This window comes from Vulpes lagopus, chromosome 13, assembly GCF_018345385.1.
Source record: "Vulpes lagopus strain Blue_001 chromosome 13, ASM1834538v1, whole genome shotgun sequence".
In the NCBI taxonomy this organism is placed as follows: domain Eukaryota; kingdom Metazoa; phylum Chordata; class Mammalia; order Carnivora; family Canidae; genus Vulpes; species Vulpes lagopus.
Genome location: NC_054836.1, coordinates 13606834 through 13626156, shown reverse-complemented (window position 1 = coordinate 13626156; position 19323 = coordinate 13606834). Strand labels below are relative to the sequence as shown.

Here is a 19323-nt window from a genome sequence, read left to right as displayed (position 1 = left end):
ATCACTCAAATACAAGCCTCTATACAAAGAAATTGGATATCAAACAAAGGCAAATTAAAAGAAACTGAGAAATAGGCCTGAAATCACTTATTAGTAAATTTCCTAAACTCTTACACTTTGTATCAATGATTAGAAGGAATGACATGGATAATCTACATCACCTATTTGCCCAATAGATGGACTGAGGTCAATAATAATTTACATTATCTGGTAGTCATTGGGTGAAAAGGAGTGTTATGCTCAGAAGGAGAGGTTATCCATGTGTAGAAAATAAAAACAAAGATATGCACACTGAACACATAGAAGCTCTTGAATGTGCACGAAGCCAGAGATGGGCTGTTCTTTTTATTTTTGGTCTGGTTTTCACAGAAATGTGTTTAAGGAACAAAATAAGCATTTCCTTTGCCAGTATATATACTCTTAATCTGCTAAAATTAACGGAAGGATGCAATGCAGACTGAAAGGGAAGGCCATATTGAGTCAGGTCAATGCAAACCTTATGAGCTGTAAAAGATTTTTTCAGCCTGTGCTTGAGGGAGTTCTCCAAAAATACTGGAAAGATGCACACGGGAAAGAGAAGCTATAAGACATATCAAGTAATTATATCTACTCCTAAGTTATAAAAAAAAAAATTAGCCTACAAAGATCACGAAGGGCATATAAAAGCTCATAATTCTCAATACTTTTGTGAATGATAGCCAAATTAAAAGCAATGATAAATTTAGAAGACTAAGAAAACTTAAATAGAAAATAAAAATATGATGACAATGAATCTGATCTTTTAGGATGGAAATGAGTGGGTTAGGCAATAATCTAACAAGATTATATAACATACAATCCAATAAGATTATATAACCAATATCTAACAAGCTTATGTGGCTTCGACTTTACATATAAAAAACACTAAAATAGAACTTGTTGGAAACAGTAATCAATTGCTCTAGGTTGATGTTTTATATAGGTGTGTTTTATATACTTGTTTATTGTTGAGTTTTTACAGCCAGCCTGTAATGCTTTAAAAGATTGTAACATGGGGGTGGCCTGGGTAGCTCAGTCAATTAAGAGTCTGCCCTTTGGCTCAGGTTTTGATCCCAGGGTCCTGGGATCAAGCCCAGAGTGGGGCTCCCTGCTAAACAGGAAGTCTGCTTCTCTCTCCCCGCCTGCCCCTCCACCCTGTTAGTGCTCTCTTTCTCATTCACTCTCTCTCTCAAATAAATAAATAAAATCTTTTAAAAAAAATTCCTATGTTTGAAATAGGGAACAAATATAAACTCCAGCATAATTAATTAGAACTTGTTAGGTCTACATAATCAAGAAAAAACTAGAAATGCTTTATAAACAGTACAGTAAATGAAAATATATTTAAGATCTTCTACTGTGAAAAAGATTCTTCTGTGAGTAGATGACAATATAGCCAAATTACCAATCATTCATTTTAAGAAATGTCAACTAGACCAAGAAATTCATTAAATCAAGCAGCATATTATCATTCCTTTTGAAGCTAACTTGACAGAGCTCCCAGGGAAATACAGACATCCCATATTCTTAGCAGGAAATTATAATATAATGACTAATTATAGGGTGAGTTTCTTTCTCCAAATTATCAAGAGCACTAAAGTTCCTTATTAAGAGATTTGGCCACTTCTTCCATAATTTGTAGGTTCTTGATAAATGTATGTTAAGCTTACTGAAGATACTAGTCAAATTAAGAGGAATTAGTGATGAGGTTAGTTCAAGAACTTTGGCTTATTTTACAGATGGGGGGTGCAAAAACTAGATCCTGAGATTAGTTTCAAATATGATTTATAGAGCATAATTCTACTTTGGAAACCTGAAGTCTCCATTTTTTACATTAAGTAGTTGGGATTTTTTGTTCAGAACAACTGGGAATCTGCTGGTCATTTTAATTTTACGTAAGTTTTACAAAGTCTCTAACAAAGTAGAACTTAGGACTGTGAATGGGTGTATATTCTCCAAACATAGAAGATACAAAGTTATATAAGAACATAAACAAAAAGAGATTATATAGAATATAAATAAAGATTCCCTGGGCAGCCCGGGTGGCTCAGCGGTTTAGCGCCGCCTTCAGCCCAGGGCGTGATCCTGGAGACCCGGGATTGAGTCCCACGTCAGGCTCCCTGCATGGAGCTTGCTTCTCTCTCTGCCTGTGTCTCTGTCTCTCTCTCTCCTCTCTGTTTCTCATGACTAAATAAATAAAATCTTAAAAAAAAAAAAAAAAAAAAAGATTTCCTGAGAAGTAGTAGATGCCACACAATTTATTACTCACTCGAACAGGCACTGCCCCCAGTATTACACGTGCAGAAGGTAACAGGACGTGTTGCTTAGTGTTACCTATCAAAGAGGGTAGCAGAGACTACTTTCCAGTCCTGACCTTAAAGTCTAGGTCCAGTGATCTCCATACTACACCCCAGGCACACATTTTGTTCAGGAATAGCAGTTTGGCAACAGGGAATCTAAAAGCAACACCAACATCTATGGTAAGGCCTGATGAAAGGATGATGCTGAGAAGACAAGGGGATCCCTTCTTCAGCTTATGCAGTAGCTTGAGTCAAGGAATATAAAATCTGGATCCAGGCTAAACAGGCAGTTTTACTACTTACTTTTCTGATACTGCAATTACTCTTGCTGCTACTATAACTTTGTAAAAGCCAGACATTATTACCACATGCAAAGGAAAACTAGAAATAATTCTTCCACTTTAGACTCACTGGTACCTCGATAGGTAGGTAGTTCGACAGGCAAGCAGGGCTACATACAGGTCTTTTGGCTAAAATATTTTACCTCCTACTATCTAAAGTGACAATGTGGGAAAAAAAAATAAAGTGACAATGTGGTTATTGTGATAAAAAGCATATTATTAGCCTTTTAACTTGTCAGGAGTCAATGTTATAATATTTCTGCAGTTATAAAAGTGGGAGCATCTTGTGTTATACAGAGATAAGTGGACCAATTAATGCAACAGATTGTTTTTCAATAATAAATCAGAAATATGAATAAACTAATGTTCTTTTATTATTTACATATGTCACAGAAAAATAAAACTATAGACAAACATAAGAAGATATACTCAAGTTATTTATAACTTTCAAAGGGGTATATAAGGGAACTAGATACAATTCATCAAAGACTCAGTCAACCCCCTGAATCATACTAAGCAGCAGGGTTTAGTAGATGTTGAAGAGAGTTCTATTGATTTACTCTGTAAATAATCTGCTTCCTTTTCCTGCCTATTTTTAGCATTAGTGAAACCAACAAACAAAAGAATTTTTTAGCAAGAGGTCAAATTTATTTTGAGTGCTCCCTTTGACAAATGAAAAAAAATCGCACAGTAAAGCAGCTAGAAATTATATCTATGCTAAAACAATCCCTGCAGAAATGTGTGGCTACTAACTCCCTAGTGAAAAGCACCCTTTGGAGCACAGAGAGAAGTGGGTACACCTACCTGTGAAGTTTATACACAAGGGATCTATACGAAAAGTGGAGAAGAAACTTTTTTAAAAAGAGAGGGGGAAGGGAAGGAGGGGAGAAGAGAGGAGAGAGATTGGACAGGAAGTAGAGAGGAGAGAGAACAGAAAGGGATGGAGAGACAGCAGAGAAATAATTAGAAAATTAGCTGAAGACAGGAAAATAAAGATGCTGAAAAAGTTATCAAGGTGGGAAAAGTGGCTAAAAGACAAAAGAAAATAATACAATCTACAAGTTTCAAAATGAAGATACCCCAAAAAGGATACTGCCTAAGATTTTGCAGCTCTCTCAACATTGTGACACTATGGCTTAATGACATAGTCCTGAAAAGTGCAATAAAGAAATAGGAAAAGAATCTTGTGGCTCATAGGTGGGGTGATTAGATCTTCTACAGCCTCCAAAAATTAGATTAAAAATAAACAAAACTCCCTCAGACCCACCAAGAACAAGTATCTTTTCATTCTTTCATGAGATGGAATTCTGTGTTTCCTAACTAGCAGGAAAAGTAATCCTAAGGCAAATACAAATACCAAAGCTAAAATTCAAAAAGAGATGGCTTATCAAATACAAGCTCATAGACTTAACTGAAGGACTGGCTGAAGACCTAAGGGGGAAGCAGGTAGCTGGTACAATACTGCATGAGAATTTCTTACATATTTTACTTCCCCAGGGTGCCTTGGCTTCAAAACGTTAACATATTCACTGCCTTAATCTTACTTTTGCAAGCCAAAGTAGTATCAAATACTACTTTAGCCTAAGGTAAAAAATAATGAATTCAGAAAGAATAGGTGAGAAACCAAAGTGGATAACCATATGTTTTGGTAAAACTAAATTTGTAATTAGTTGGAAAAAAAAGTATTACACTTACTCATACCACTGTTTATTGTGTTTTCGGTAAAGCAACGTATCCAAGGCAACAGCATTGACATCCAGAGCTCCTGGGGAAGGCCACTGGTTGGTGAGGTGGGCAGTTAACTCTTGTCTTGATCTTAAATCATTATTCTTTAGCACAGTCCTGTGAATATTAAGATGGTGAGTGCTTTTGTCTTCACTGTTCTGCAATGGCAGAGGAACCTAATGGAATTAATCTGGCCCCCAAAATTCATCTTTTTTAAATGGTATGTTAACAAACTGTCAAGAGAACTACAGGAGAGCTAGTTGGGGTTGTTAATGTCTCCTACAACACGTGCTTTTCATTCTTTCTCTAAAGGCTACCACAAGTCACTAACATGTGAAATTCACACTTCCTATCTCTTCCACAAAGATATTGCTAAAGGGCTAAAGCTACATTTTACACCTTATCTAAAAAACTACAATGATTTCTTAAAGTTAGTGATTATCAGATTCCAGTTAAAATAAGAAAAGATTCCATGTATATGATTTTCTAGCATAAAAATTCACACTTTACTCAGTAAAAAAAAAATTTTAAATGAATCAAAAATAAAAATGCAGAAAAATATAAAATAAAAAAATCTGTAAGGTTTCTGTACATTTTTTGATAGAAAGGACTACCAATATATCTTTGTGAAAATAATTAAATCGACGATAACTATACTAAACAATATAACCCACTGGAAAAATTTCAACTATAGAATGAAGCCATTGTAATAGCTCATGGTTTACTCTCATTTTTGCAGAGCCACTATTCATTAATAACAACTTGCAAAACAGCTAACTTTTGGCCAAAATTTAAGCCTCACAAACCAATTAATCACCGTCAAAAGACTAATGCAATATTTGAACTGGTGGCTAAAGATCATTTAAAGGAATAATTCTATTTGCAAAGGCCCTACTCTACCTCTAAAAGGCTTCAAAATACCGCATAGGCAAGCCACCTTCTCAAACGGGAGTCCACGACACTGGGGGACCAAAATCTGAGCCATCAGCTCAGAAGCAGGGAAAGAATATGTGCCTGCCACGAACTGTTGGAAACAATTGTCCTGTTGTGTATGGCAGAGTCAGTGGAGTGCTGGCAAGATGATCCTGCACTAAAGAAAATAAGCCTGCACAACACCTTTAGCTGTAGACCATGATTCAAACAGAAAAACCCCATTTATATGTCTCTAATAGATTACCTATGAATATTCCTGATTTTACAGGATATTTGTGTATATTTAAAAATATCTGCTCCACTATGTTCACAAAAAAACATTATATGATGTAAATCCTAGATTCTGTCTCAGAATGGAATACTTAAAAAAAAGTGAAACAGGCAGAAGTCTGTGAGAATGCATCATTAGAATATCCTTCTGGGCTACCTGTAAAAAAATTATTTCTTTGGAAAAAGAATGAAAAATTTAAAGGGAACTAAATTTTAAGGCACTTTAACATAAGTTTTTATGCAAACAGTAAAGAGTTCGGAAAAACTTCAAGACTGTCAGAAAAATCATATTAAGCAGAAATGGGGATTACTGGTCAGAGAATCTATTAAAATAAGCTACCATTATTTTGGCTTCTCTTATTAGACTTTTCTCTTTCCCATATTCACTCTTAGTTCTCTAATGAATGTCACTCGAAAACTCAACTTTAATGTCACCACTGCTTTACAGGAAATATGCCGAACAGAGTGCAAGAAAGGCAAATGTGCATCTGTGAGGAAATGATATTGGAAAAATTCAGTTAATGTAAGTAATTGGACAACCTCCAATTTAGAATACACTCTTTCTGGTAAGTGAGAAGTTTTACACTGCATAAAGTGAAAAAAGGAACTAAGTTTCACAAAAGTTTTTATACACTATTGTCCCTGGAAAATTTTTGCCTCATGACAACCTATCATATTGTGTTTAGGCTTCTGTGTTTAGAAATCCTAATGACTTGGTTTTGTATGGGCAGCGGTCTAATCCTTTGAACAGGACATAGAGAATTCAGTGGACTGGAGAGGCCCAGTTTTCATCCACGCTGCAACTTCTTTCCACCTTCGTTCCAACAGGAACGTGGAGATGACGATGCTGGCTCTTGCCTTCCTTGCCAATCTAAAAGGGAAGGGTGGTCAGCCCCACTGGCGCAGCGGTTTAGCGCCGCCTGCAGCCCGGTGTGTGATCCTGGAGACCTGGGATTGAGTCCCACGTCGGGCTTCGTGCATGGAGCCTGCTTCTCTCTCTGCCTGTGTTTCTGCCTCTCTCCCTCTCTCTGCATAGATAAATAAATAAATCTTTAAAAAATAAGTAAGTAAGTAAATAAATAAATAAATAAATACATGGAAGGGTTCCCAGGGGTCCCTTGTGTAAGGCCCTTTCTCTCACCTCTTGAAGACACCATGGGGAAGGCAAGTGGATTAAGACGCCATGAAAAGCCCCACCTCTGAATTCTGAATCTGAACTCTGTCTACTTAGATAATAGACAAAGCAGGTTATTCATTCCAGTAGTGGGCCCTTGACCTAATGTACCAGCAGAGCTCAGCATACTTCAAGTTCATATTTGCTAACCCTCTGAAACAGCTCAGCCTACCTCTCTCCAAACCTACTTTTTCCATCTTTCTTTCCATTCCTTGAGTTGTTATCAATCTAATGAATTCCATTTACGCTTAAGGACTTACTGTGCTTTCTTACAATCAAAGAATCCTGTTGCTCACCAGAACAAGCAAAACATACCTAGTTAACTTTAGGACCTAGACAAAGGTGATCTAGATGAGGTTATTATGAAAAATGAGGATATTTTTCTCATTGACCAAATTAAAAATAGGTTCATCTTAAATTACTGAAAAATTACTGTTACTTCTTAGTGTGAAATCAGTGGCAATTAAAGGTAAAATTATGTGATATTTAGCATTTAACTTTAAAAGCTCTAACCAATGTTAATACTAATGACCTAATCTAAAAATTAAATCATTCTCTATGAGATAGATTCTACTTGTCACTTCTATGATACAAGTCTCTCATTAACAGTTGAATGTCTCTCATTAAGGTAATAATTCTGCAGAAAGATACAATAAAGGAAAATTATTTATTATGAAAATAGCAACATATTTATCACAGCTAATTTTAAGAACTACCCATAAATTGCTAGATAGATAGCTTTTCTTCAGATATTCAATAGGAATTAGCAGGACGTTGGCCACAAAATTATAATTCAATCCCATCCACCAGCTTTTCTGAGGCATAAAAAGCAATTACAAAGTGTATAAATCTGAAGTGTACAATGTGATGATTTGATAGACATATACAATGCAATCACCACATTCAAGCTAGTTAACATATCCATCACCTCAGTTACCTCTTTTGTGTGATAAGAACACCTGAGATGTACACCCTCTTAGAACACTATAAGTATTCAAAACAGTATTAACTATGGTCACATTGCTGTGCATTGATCTCCAAAACTTATTCATTTTGCATAACTGAAACTTTGTACTTTCTGACCAACATCTTACCTCCCCCTCTGTCCAGGCCCACGTTGGTAACAACCATTCTACTCTCTGCTTCTATGAGTTTCACTATTTTAGATTCCATTTTAGATTCCACTTTAGATTCCACGTGTAAAAAAAAAAAAGATTCCATGTGTAAGTGGGATCATGCACTATTTGTTTTTCTCTATCTGGTTTATTTCGCTTAGCATAATTTTCTCAAGCTTCATTCACATTGTTTCAAATGGCAAAATTCACCTTCTTTTATAAGATGGAATAATTCTCTAGCATGTGCATGTGTGGATAGAGACACGTGGTCTTCATCCATCACATTTGCTTTATCCATTCATCCATCCATCCATGAGGATGCTTCCACCTCTTGGCTATTGTAAATAATGCTGAAATTAACATACAGAGTAAAGATATCTTTTTGAGATTCTGATTTCATTTCCTTTGGATAAATACCTAGAAGTGAGATTACATGAACATAAGATAGTTCTATTTTTAATATTTTAAGGAACCTCCTTATTGCTTTCCAAAGTGACTCAATCTCCAGTCCTACCAAAAACGCATGAGGGTTTTTTTTCCCACATCCTCAGCAACAGTTATCATCTACCATCTATCTGATAACAGACATTCTAAGTAAGAAGATATTCACTGTGCCTGTGATTTGCATTTCCCTGACTGACTAGTAAAGTTGAGCACCTTTTCATATATCTACTGGTCATTCTATGTCTTCTCTGGAGAAATGTCTATTTAAGTTCTTTGTCCATTTTTAAACGGAGTTAGTTTTTTGTTATTAAGTTGTCTGAGTCCCTTATATTTTGAATATCAGCTCCTTATCAACAGATGTTATATTTTCTATTCTATAGGTTGTCCTTATACTCTATTGAATGTTTGCTGTACAGAATCTTTTTAGTTTGATTCAATCCATTTTTCTATTTTTGCTTTTATTGCCTGTGATTTTGGTATCATAGCCCAAAATGTCACTGCCCAGAGTAATGTCAAAAAGTTATTTCCCTGTTTTCTTCTAGCAGTTTTACAGTTTCAGATCTTAGACTGAAATCTGTTATCTATTTTGAATTGATTTTTGTAAATGGTAAGAAAGGAGTTTAATATTATTCGTATATATGTAGTTTCCCCAACACTATTTATGAAAGAGATTATCCTGTTCTGATTGTGTGTTCTTCTTGGTAAGCTTATCAAAGTTATCAGTTGACTTGTAAATGTGTGGATTTATTTGGGGCTCTTTATTCTGTTCCAATGGTCTATATGTCTGTTTCGGTGCTGTAGCATACTGTTTTGATTAATATAAATCAGTAATATATTTTGAAATCAAGAAATATGATGTCTTCAGCTTTTCTTTCTTTCTTTCTTTCTTTTTTTTTTTTTTTTTTTTGTCTTCAGATTTTCTTTCTAAAAACTGCTTTGGCAATGTGGGGTCAAAAATACGAATGTGAGGGCAGCCCAGGTGGCTCAGCGGTTTAGTGCTGCCTTTGGCCCAGGGCCTGATCCTGGAGATCCAGGATGGAGTCCCACGTCGGGCTCCCTGTGTGGAGCCTACTTCTGCCTCTGCCTGTCTCTGCCTCTCCTTCTTTCTGTCTCTCATGAATAAATAAAATAAAATCTTTAAAAATAAAATAAAATACAAATGTGAGTATTGCTTTTTCTATTCCTGTGAAAAATAACATCAGGATTTTGATGGGGATTGCACTGAATATGTGTATCACTTTGAATGCTATGCATATTTTATGATATTAATTCTACTAATCCATGAACACAGGTTTATCTTTTTTTTTTTTTTTAAAGATTGTATTTATTTATTTGAGACTGAGAGAGCACAAGCAGGGGGAGAGTCAGGAGAGGGGCAGAAGGAGAGGAAGAAGCAGGCTCTCCACTGAGCAGGGAGTCCAACATGGGGCTCCATCCCAGGACCCTGGGATCATGACCTGAGCTGAAGGCAGATGTTTAACCAACTGAGCCACCCAAGTGCCCCAGGACATCTTTTTAAAAATATTTATCTTTAGAGAGAAAGATCATGTACACAGGGAGTAGAGGAGCGGGGGTGGGGGGGTGGAGAGAGAGAGAGAGAGAGAGAATCTTAAGCAGAGTCCACACTCAGAACAGAGCCCACCCAAATCAGGGCTCAATCTCATGACCCTGGGGATCATGATCTGAGCCGAAATCAAGAGTCCCATGCTTAACCACCTTAAGTCAGATGCTTAACTGAGCCACTTAGGTGACCTAGGATATCTTCTTACTTTAACATGTGTCTTAATTTCCTTTGTCAATGTTTTAAAATTTTCAGTGTACAAATCTTTTACCTCTTTGGTTAAGTTTATTCCTAAGTATCTTATTCTTGTTGTTACTGTGAATAGAGTTGTTTTTAAAATTTCCTTTCTAGATATTATTTAATATCCAGAGATTATTTTATACATACACACACACACACCCCTTCCTGTTGAACTGATCCTTTTAGCATTAAATAATGACATTCTTGGCCTCTAGAGAGAATTTTACACTCAAAGTCCATTTGTCCAAGTATAGACATCCTGCTTTCCTTTTGGTTACCATTTGCATAAATATATTTTTCTGTTCCTTCATTTTCACCCTATGTATGTCTTTAAATCTGAATTAGTCTCTTGCTGATAGCATTCTCTTGCTGATTATTCTTTTAATCCACTTAGTCTTCCTATGCCTTTTGATTGGTGGGTTTAATCCTTAAATGGCTATTTTGTTAAATGCTTTTTGTCTGTTTTGCTGTTTTGTCCCTCTCTTCCACTTTTGCTGACTTACTTTGTTATTTGATGATTTTTTGTAATCTGTTTCCATTCTTTTTATCTTTTTTTGTTTGTACGTTTATTCTCTGCAGGTTTGAGTCTTGAATAAAATTGCATGTAGTTATAACTTTCCATTTTAAGCTGATAACTTCAAGTGCATACTAAAAACACGCCATGTAAAAAGCACTTTGAGAGTGCTGTACCATTTTTTAAGTACATTTGCTCAAGTTCAGTTTTAACCAAAATTTTAAATTAAATCTACAAAATATTTTATAGACATTTTCATGAAAATTCAAAAAACGTATTTGCAATACCAAGTAACCGTATTAAATTGGTTCATGAACCATACACTTAAAATATGTAAAGAAGCAACCATCTAAAAAAACCCTGTAATTATAATTTTTAAAAAACCATTCTCAAAAGAGGAAGTCCATAAAGTACAACTTAGATCCTCCTCTTATTCTACTGTTCCCAGTTATTGGCTTCTAGATTCTTGAAGAATCTTTGTCTTGCTTACACAAAGTTATTTTACTTGACATTTTAGTAAAAACATATGTGAAAGTAAAGTTTGGTTCTTCATGTGTAACTACATTGAAATATGAGTATTAATTTATCAATTGATCATTTCATGAGCCCTTTGAATATACCCTTAACTGATCTAAGCATATCTTTGATGGATATACATAAATTCAAATACTGTGGATTTATAAACACAAAATCTCTCTATGAAACAGGGAGTCCAGCTCTCCTGTGAAATAGTTTGAAACAAAACAGGACAGTTCTCAGTTCAAGTTCAAGCAATTGTTTTATTTTCCAAAGGAAAATACCTTAGAATTAAGCCCTCCTAGGCATGACAGAGATATTTGATGAATACAATTTATTCTGTAGAAACTAAAGCCTGAAAAGTTCCTATACTTTCTAAGTATGTAATTTTTACTATATATAAGTATATAATTTATTAAAACACTTTATTTTTCTTAAGTACAATATAATACAATACAACTCTAGCCTGACACTAAACACCAAAGACTTCACTATGAATCCTCTATGCCCTCCCAGGAGGAAATTTGTTTCCCATTTGTTTTAAAGAAAAAACAAATCTAGTAAAACTACACTGTTATTTACTGCCTCTTTTTAAAACAGCATTCCACAGCCACATTGTTCATTAAGTAATTTGCTAAAATTCAGTTTATGAGAATTTGTCACATGAATATGAGCCATCAAGGAAGAGTATATTTAGGTGACTTCTTGGGAAGATGGCACAGTAGTAGGACAATCCTAGGCTCACCATGTCCCATGGATATATCTGGATAACACCCACATCAATATAAATAACCCTGAAAATGACACAAAGACTGGCAGAACAGAATCTTCACAGCTAATTATAGGGAAGGTCACATCAAAAACAGCAGGAAGGACACAGATGTGGTCAGACACCAAAATGACCAATGAGATTGTCCAAGGGAGGGAGAGACACCAAAGGCACAGAGAAGGGAACAGAGCAGATCTCACACCAGGCATCCTAAGTATGAGGAACCCACACTGGGAAGACTAAATCCTCATAACATCTGGTTTTGAAAACCAGAGGAGCTTAACTTGAGTTTTTACCATCAGTAGGGCATAATACCTAGAACTTTAAAAATCAGTGCTCAGCTCTGGGAGAGGTGGAGGGTGATAGGAAACCAAGTCCCTGCTCTTAAAAAGCCAGCATATCCACACTGAGATACAGCATAGAAGCAGCAGTTTGAAAAACACGTGGAGTATATGGGCAGGAGATTTATTTACTAATTTATTTACTAGCAAGATGTGTGCTGGTGGAGCAGGGAGCTTTAGGAGGCTTCTCCAAGAACAAAAGAGCTGATGGGCACTATTTCCCTACTCTCTCCCACAGCCTAGATAGGCAGACACCTGCAGAACCAGCCAAACATTCTCCATGTAGCTTGCTAATAGTGCCTTCTACCCCTACGCTCTCCTGTGGACTGCCCCCTCCACCTCAGGAGCTCTCCAAAATGGCTCTAGGTTCCCTCCACAGCAGACCCCCTCAACAGTGTGTTAGTGAGCAGACCTTACTTACAGTGTGCCCCACTCCTGCAGTGTTCTGCAAACCCACACCATCCAACCCACCCTAGGCAGAAGTCCATCCAAAGAGGTGCCACAAGTATAGCATTATGCAAGCAGCCCTGACAGTGGCTAACACCACTCCAAAAAGACTGCTGCCCTGACAAGAGGGAAATATATCCACACATCAGCTCTGCTGCGATCCCAGTAGTAGGCTGGAACAGATACCTGGTCTGACTGCAGGCTCCGCCCACCAATGGAAGTAGCTCAGAGGACAACAAACACAAGCAATTATAAGAGAATATTACAAAAAATTATATGCCAATGAATTGGACAGCCTAGAAGAAATAGATAAATTCTCAGAAATGTATACCCTCCCAAAACTGAATCAGGAAGATTTAGAAAATTGGAACAGACCAATTACCAGCAATGAAATTCAATCAGTAATCAAAACACTCCCAACAAACAAAAGCCTAAGACCAGATGGCTTCACAGGCGAATTTTGCCAAACATTTAAAGAAGAGTTTATACCTATTCTTTTCAAACTATTCCAAAAAATAGTCGAGGAAAGAAAACTTCCAAATTCATTCTATAAAGCCAGCATTACCTTGATACCAAAAGTAGTTAAAGACATTACTAAAAAAGAGAACTATAGGCTAGTATCTCTGATGAACATACACATAAAAATCCTCAACAAAATATTAACAAATCAAATTCAACAATATATTAAAAAAATTGTTCACCAAGATCAAGTGGGATTTATTCCTGGGTTACAAGTGTGGCACAGTATTTATAAATTAATCAATAAGAGACATTGCATCAATGAGAAAAAGGACAAAACCATCGAATCATTTCAATAGATGCAGAAAAAGCATTTGACAAAATACAACATTCATTCATGACAAAAATACTCAATAAAGTAGGATTACAGGGAACACACCTCAACATAATAAAGGCCATACGTGAGAAAACACCGCCTAACATCATACTCAATGGAGAGAAACTGAGAGCTTTTCACCTAAGACCAGCAACAAGACAAGGACGTTCACTCTCACCACTTTTATTTAACATAGTACTGGAAGTCCTAGTCATAGCAATCAGACAACAAAAAAGAAATAAGAGGCATCCAAATTGGTAAGGAAAAAGTTAAATTTTCACTATTTGCAGATGTCATGATACTATATAAAGAAAACCTAAAGACTCCACCAAAAACTATTAGAAATGATAAATGAATTCAGTAATGTATCAGGATACAAAATCAATATACAGAAATCTCTTGCATTTCCATACACTAATATTGAAGTAGCACAGAGAAATAAAACAGTTCCATTTGCATTTGCACCAAAAGTAGTAAAATACCTAGGAATAAACTTAACCAAGGAAACAAAAGACCTGTACTCTGCAAACACTGATGCAAGAAATTGAAGATAAAACAAAGAAATGGAAAGATATTCCATGCTCAATAATTGGAAAAACAAATAGTTAAAATGTCCATACTACCGGGGTGCCTAGGTGGCTCAGTTGGTTAAGTGATCAACTCTTAATTTTGGCTCAGGTTGTGATCTCAGGGTCATTTAATCTAACTTGTGTCAGGCTCTGCATTCCTTGTGGAGTCTGCTTGGGATCTCTTTTTTCCTCTGCCTCCACCCCTCCTCTCTCTCTCTCAAAATAAATAAATAAAATCTTTAAAAAAATGTCCATACTACCAAAAGCAATTCACATATTTAATACAATCCCTATCAAAATACCAATAACACTTTTTCACAGAACTAAAAGAAACAATCCTAAAATTTGTATGGATCCTCAAAAGACCCATACAGTCAAAGAAATCTTGCAGAAGAAGAATAAAACTAGAGGTATCATAATCCCAGATTTCAAATTATACTACAAAGCTGTAGTATTACAAATAGAATGGTCCTGGCACAAAAAGGCATATAGATCAATAGAACAGATTACAGAGCCCAGAAGTAAATCCATGATTAAATGGTCATTTAATTTAGAACAAAGGCAAGAATATGCAATGGGATAAAGACAGTATCTTCAACAAATAGTGTTAGGAAAACTAGACAGATATATGCAAAGGAATGAAACTGGACCACTTTCTTACACCATACACAAAAATAAATTCAAAGTGGATTAAAGACTTGAAACCATAAATGTGAGACTTGAAACCACAAAAATCCTAGAAGAGAGATGTGGTACACGACTCAACGCCAAAAATCATCATTATCATCATCATCATCATAATCCAACTAAACAATGAGGATATATGAACAGACATTTCTCCAAAAAAGACATACAGATGGACAACAGACACATGAAAAGATGCTCAACATCACCCATCATCTGGGAAATGCAAATCAAAAACCACAATAAAATGTCACCTCATATCTATCACAATAGCTAAAATAAAAAATACAAGAAACAACAGGTGTTGATGAGGATGTAGAGAAAAAGGTACCCTCATCCACTGTTGGTGAGAATGCAAACTGGTGCAGCCACTGTGGAAAACAAATGTAGGTCCTTCAAAAAATTAAAACTAGAATTATCATTATGACCCAGTAATTCTACTACTCTGTACTTAACCAAGGAATATGAAAAGATGATATGCAACCCTACGTTTATAACAGCATTATTTACAATTGACAAACTATGGAAGCAACTCAAGTGTCCACTGATAGATGAATAAAGAAGTTGTGTGTATATACACACATACACAAATATTACTCTGCTATAAAAAGAGTGCATTGTTGCCATTTGCAACAACATTGATGAATCTAGAAAGTATAATGCTAAATGAAATAAATCAGAGAAATACAAATACCATAAAATCTCATTCATAAGTGGAATTTAAGAAAGTAAACAAAGAAAAATAGTGATCAACAAAAAAAAAACCAGAATCTTAACTACAGAGAACATACTGGTGGTTGCCAGAGAAGCAGGTGGAAGAATGGGTGAACTGAGTGAAGGAGATTAAAAGTACACTTACCGTGATGGGCACTAATTTATGGAATTATTAAATCACTATATTGAACACCTGAAGCTAATACAACACTGTGTATTAATTATACGGGAATTAAAAAATTTTTAAAGAGAAAAAAGAAGGTATATTTATCCTTCTCCTCTGATAATGTGAATTATTTTACAGGTATTTTAGTAAGTTAATTTTTAAATTGTATTATTTTTATTTAATTTCAATATGGTTAAAACAGAATATTATATTAGTTTCAGGGGTACAATACAATAATTCAACAATTCAATGTACTAGTCAGAGCTCATCATGGTATGTATACTCTTAATCCCCATTCCCTATTTTACCCATCCTCCCACCCTCTGGTAACCATAGTTTGATCTCTATAGTTGAGTCTGTGTTTTGGTTTGTCTCTTTTTTTCTTTGTTCTTTTGGCATTTTGATTTTTAATAGAGACTCAGCTCAGATAAAAATGTATAGTCCCAATAAAAAATACTTCAACGTTTCCAGAAAACCTATTTGCTTCTAATACTTTATTTAGTATTTTATTATACTGATCTGCCTCACATATTTTGTACCCATGGTAATTCCACAGAGCTCCTTAGCATGGCATATAAAGTCCTTTCTCATCTGGCCACCACATATACATACATGCTTGTCCTCTATGTTTGAATAACAAGGGGTCACCATGTAGTTCCCTAAATTTGCTGGATCTTTAATCTGATTTTGCTTTTGTGGTCTTTTCTGCCTGGGAAGCCCATCTTTTCCCATAGTAGTCTATCAAATGTCAAACCACCTTGAGAAATTAAGTATAAGCACCTCCACCTTCTTAAACCCTTCTCAGTTCATAGTCCTTTACAATGAAATCCTGTTTCCCACTGTATCCCATACACCCCTCTCTCATAGCACTTGTGACATCTTATTGCTCTTATTGTTTCTATGTTTGTGGCCTCTGTAAGCACTATGAGGACAAGAACTAGAACGTATTTATTTCTGTTATTAGCACCACACCAAGCACCTAGGACAGAAGGCGGCTCAATAAATGTCAGTAGAATAAACAAATATTAAGCTATAAATCAGTAAATTTTATCATTATCAAAAAAATTTTGTAATTTTTGATTAACAAATCAAAAGTAGGCCTACTATTTGAATGGCCTACGTTTTTGAATCCAAAGGACAATTCAGAATCTTAAAGGATCCTTGAAAAATAAATCTGCATAGGAAGATAGCAAATACAAAATATATTCTACTTTACTATTAGAAATGAAATACCAAGGCATCTTTCTTGCTTAAAATAAAACATCTGGGTAGCTTTTAAATTGCTGTTAAGACCACAATAAATACCACTGTGCTTTGTTAAACATCTCAACAAACTTCAAGTCTAGGGGTTCTCTACCCTGACTACATATATTCAAATAACTGCAGCAGCATTTAAAAAATTCTGATACCTAGTCTCCTCTCAGATCAATGAAATGAGATTCTAAGATGGTGGGATCCACGCAATGCCATTTTTTAATGCTTCCTAAATGAATCTAATATAAATTATTTTTCTCTTGCAAAATAATGATAAAACTTGATTATCTCTCTGGCTGTTCCTTCTGGGTCTCAGCAGAGGGACCTTCTTCCACTTAATCCTTAAATGCTAGTGTTCCCAATCATTCCCTCTATTTCTGTTTTCAAATTCCTAAGATTCCTTGTAAATACAGAGTACCTGGCTTTAAAAACAAGATTCTATGTTCTTCTGAGCCCTGAATATAACATTCATTATTTTAAACAAAAGAGGAAAAGATAAGATTTCCACAGTTTGATCTTTTCCCTTCCTTTCAGAGATCAGGCTCAAGTCGGCTATTACAAGTTCTTCCAAAAGATCTAGAAATCCATACTCTCTATTTTGATAGTGGCGCTTGGTCAATTCAAAGCTATTATTTTGTTCATTCGTTCAATCCTTTGGCTTGTGTCTCCAAAATTGAGGGTTATCCTCTCTCTCTCTCACATTGCTTCATTTTCACTTACTTCAGAGGCTATGCTGATATCCATGAGGGTATACGTTTGGCAGCTGGATATATTAAGGCATATGACCCTTGGCATTTAGGATTTAATATCTGTGATTCCAAGTATTCCTGAGCAACCCCAAAGATGAGTGATATGAAGCAGCTTTTAATTTGGTAAAGCAATACATTTGGAGCCCATGGCTATGAGTTAGGTTCTGAGAGTGAGTCTAGCAAAATTCCTACCACCACTGCAGCAAACCTTTGCTTTATTTTCCATTTATCACTTATTGTCAGATATGCTGTAATTCTTAGGATATACTCCAGTGCCATTTGTGACATGGCACATGAAAAAATCTTAAACTATAATTAACATGAAAATAAAAGATATATCATGACTATAGGAATGCAGATTTTTATGCTGATGGACAGAATGGCTATGCAGAAAGCCCCAAAGATCAAAGAAAGACAAAGACACCAAACAAGAATTAGTATAAAGAAGTTTCCACTAGACAAAGGTGGGACAATCTGAACATCAAAATGAAAAATAAATATAAGCAATAGAAGGGCACTGAATATAAGCATTTCTGCCAGAATGCAGAAACAAAATAGTGTACTGATATCACATTGGAAATAGCTGGCCTTATGAGGAGAATGGAGGAGCTAACAATTCAAAACCTTTTCTCAACTTTCTAACTAGAACACTAAGAAAAAGTGACAATCCTAATAAAATTCCAAACCAAATTTAAAATATTGGTTAAATTCCTATTAAGTAAAGAAATAATGCAATAATTTTATAACAACTTTAACAATAACAACAACAACAAAGTAAAAGCCATTGGGCTGTAAAGGGTGAAAGAAAGAGCTGAAGGTGCTGAGGCTTGCCATGAAGGCCAGGACAAAATGCACACAACTGGGGTAACTACAAAAAGAGCATCTTCAAGGTGAAGTTCACCTGAACCAAAAGAATTCACAGTGAAAGAGTAATACACACAGTGAGAGAATGCCACCTATTGGTGTGTTGCAATATTTGCTCAGAGTGGTGTATTTTGCATTCTGTTGCTATTTCTTATTGAGAAACATCAACCTCCAGGAAAATCAACCATGACTCAAGGTGATTTCTTTGCTATGCTGACATCATCCCCTCATCTGTGAATCCAGTATGAGTTAATTCACATTAAAAAAGTGACTATAGGGATCCCTGGGTGGCGCAGCGGTTTGGCGCCTGCCTTTGGCCCAGGGCGCGATCCTGGAGACCCAGGATCGAATCCCACGTCGGGCTCCCGGTGCATGGAGCCTGCTTCTCCCTCTGCCTGTGTCTCTGCCTCTCTCTCTCTCTGTGACTATCATAAATAAATAAAAATTTTAAAAAATTAAAAAAAAAGTGACTATATTTCACAAGTTCATATTCTCAAAAGTAAAAGAGAGAAAGCTAAACAAAGAACAAAATCTTCATCTCACTGGTAACTAAGGAGGGCATCAGTTTCTTCTGAAAATTAACAATATCCTATGAGGATTAATATAATAGCCTATAAAAACAATGCTATCCTATAAGAACTAATAATATACCATAGTCCTAACTGGTGAGGGAAAGTTCTTGTGTATAGACAGATGATTCCAGTCAATGTGGGTGACGGGAAAAGATTTAGGAATCACCATTTTACAACTCCTACTGAATCAAGAGCCCTACGTTGAAAA

General features: G+C 35.7%; 1 protein-coding gene across 6 annotated transcripts in view; it reads right to left on the bottom strand.

Annotated features, from left to right (window-relative positions):
* RUNDC3B (RUN domain containing 3B) overlaps nt 1–19323 on the bottom strand; it is a 297797-nt gene that overhangs the window by 16527 nt on the left and 261947 nt on the right. For 4 of the 6 annotated variants that reach the window (XM_041728228.1, XM_041728231.1, XM_041728227.1 and 1 more), the window contains one exon: nt 4355–4501. The exons of the other annotated variants lie outside the window; for them this stretch is intronic. In XM_041728228.1, the coding sequence (XP_041584162.1) occupies nt 4355–4501 (147 nt within the window). The remainder of the gene's footprint in view (nt 1–4354; nt 4502–19323) is intronic. 6 annotated transcript variants of the gene reach the window in all.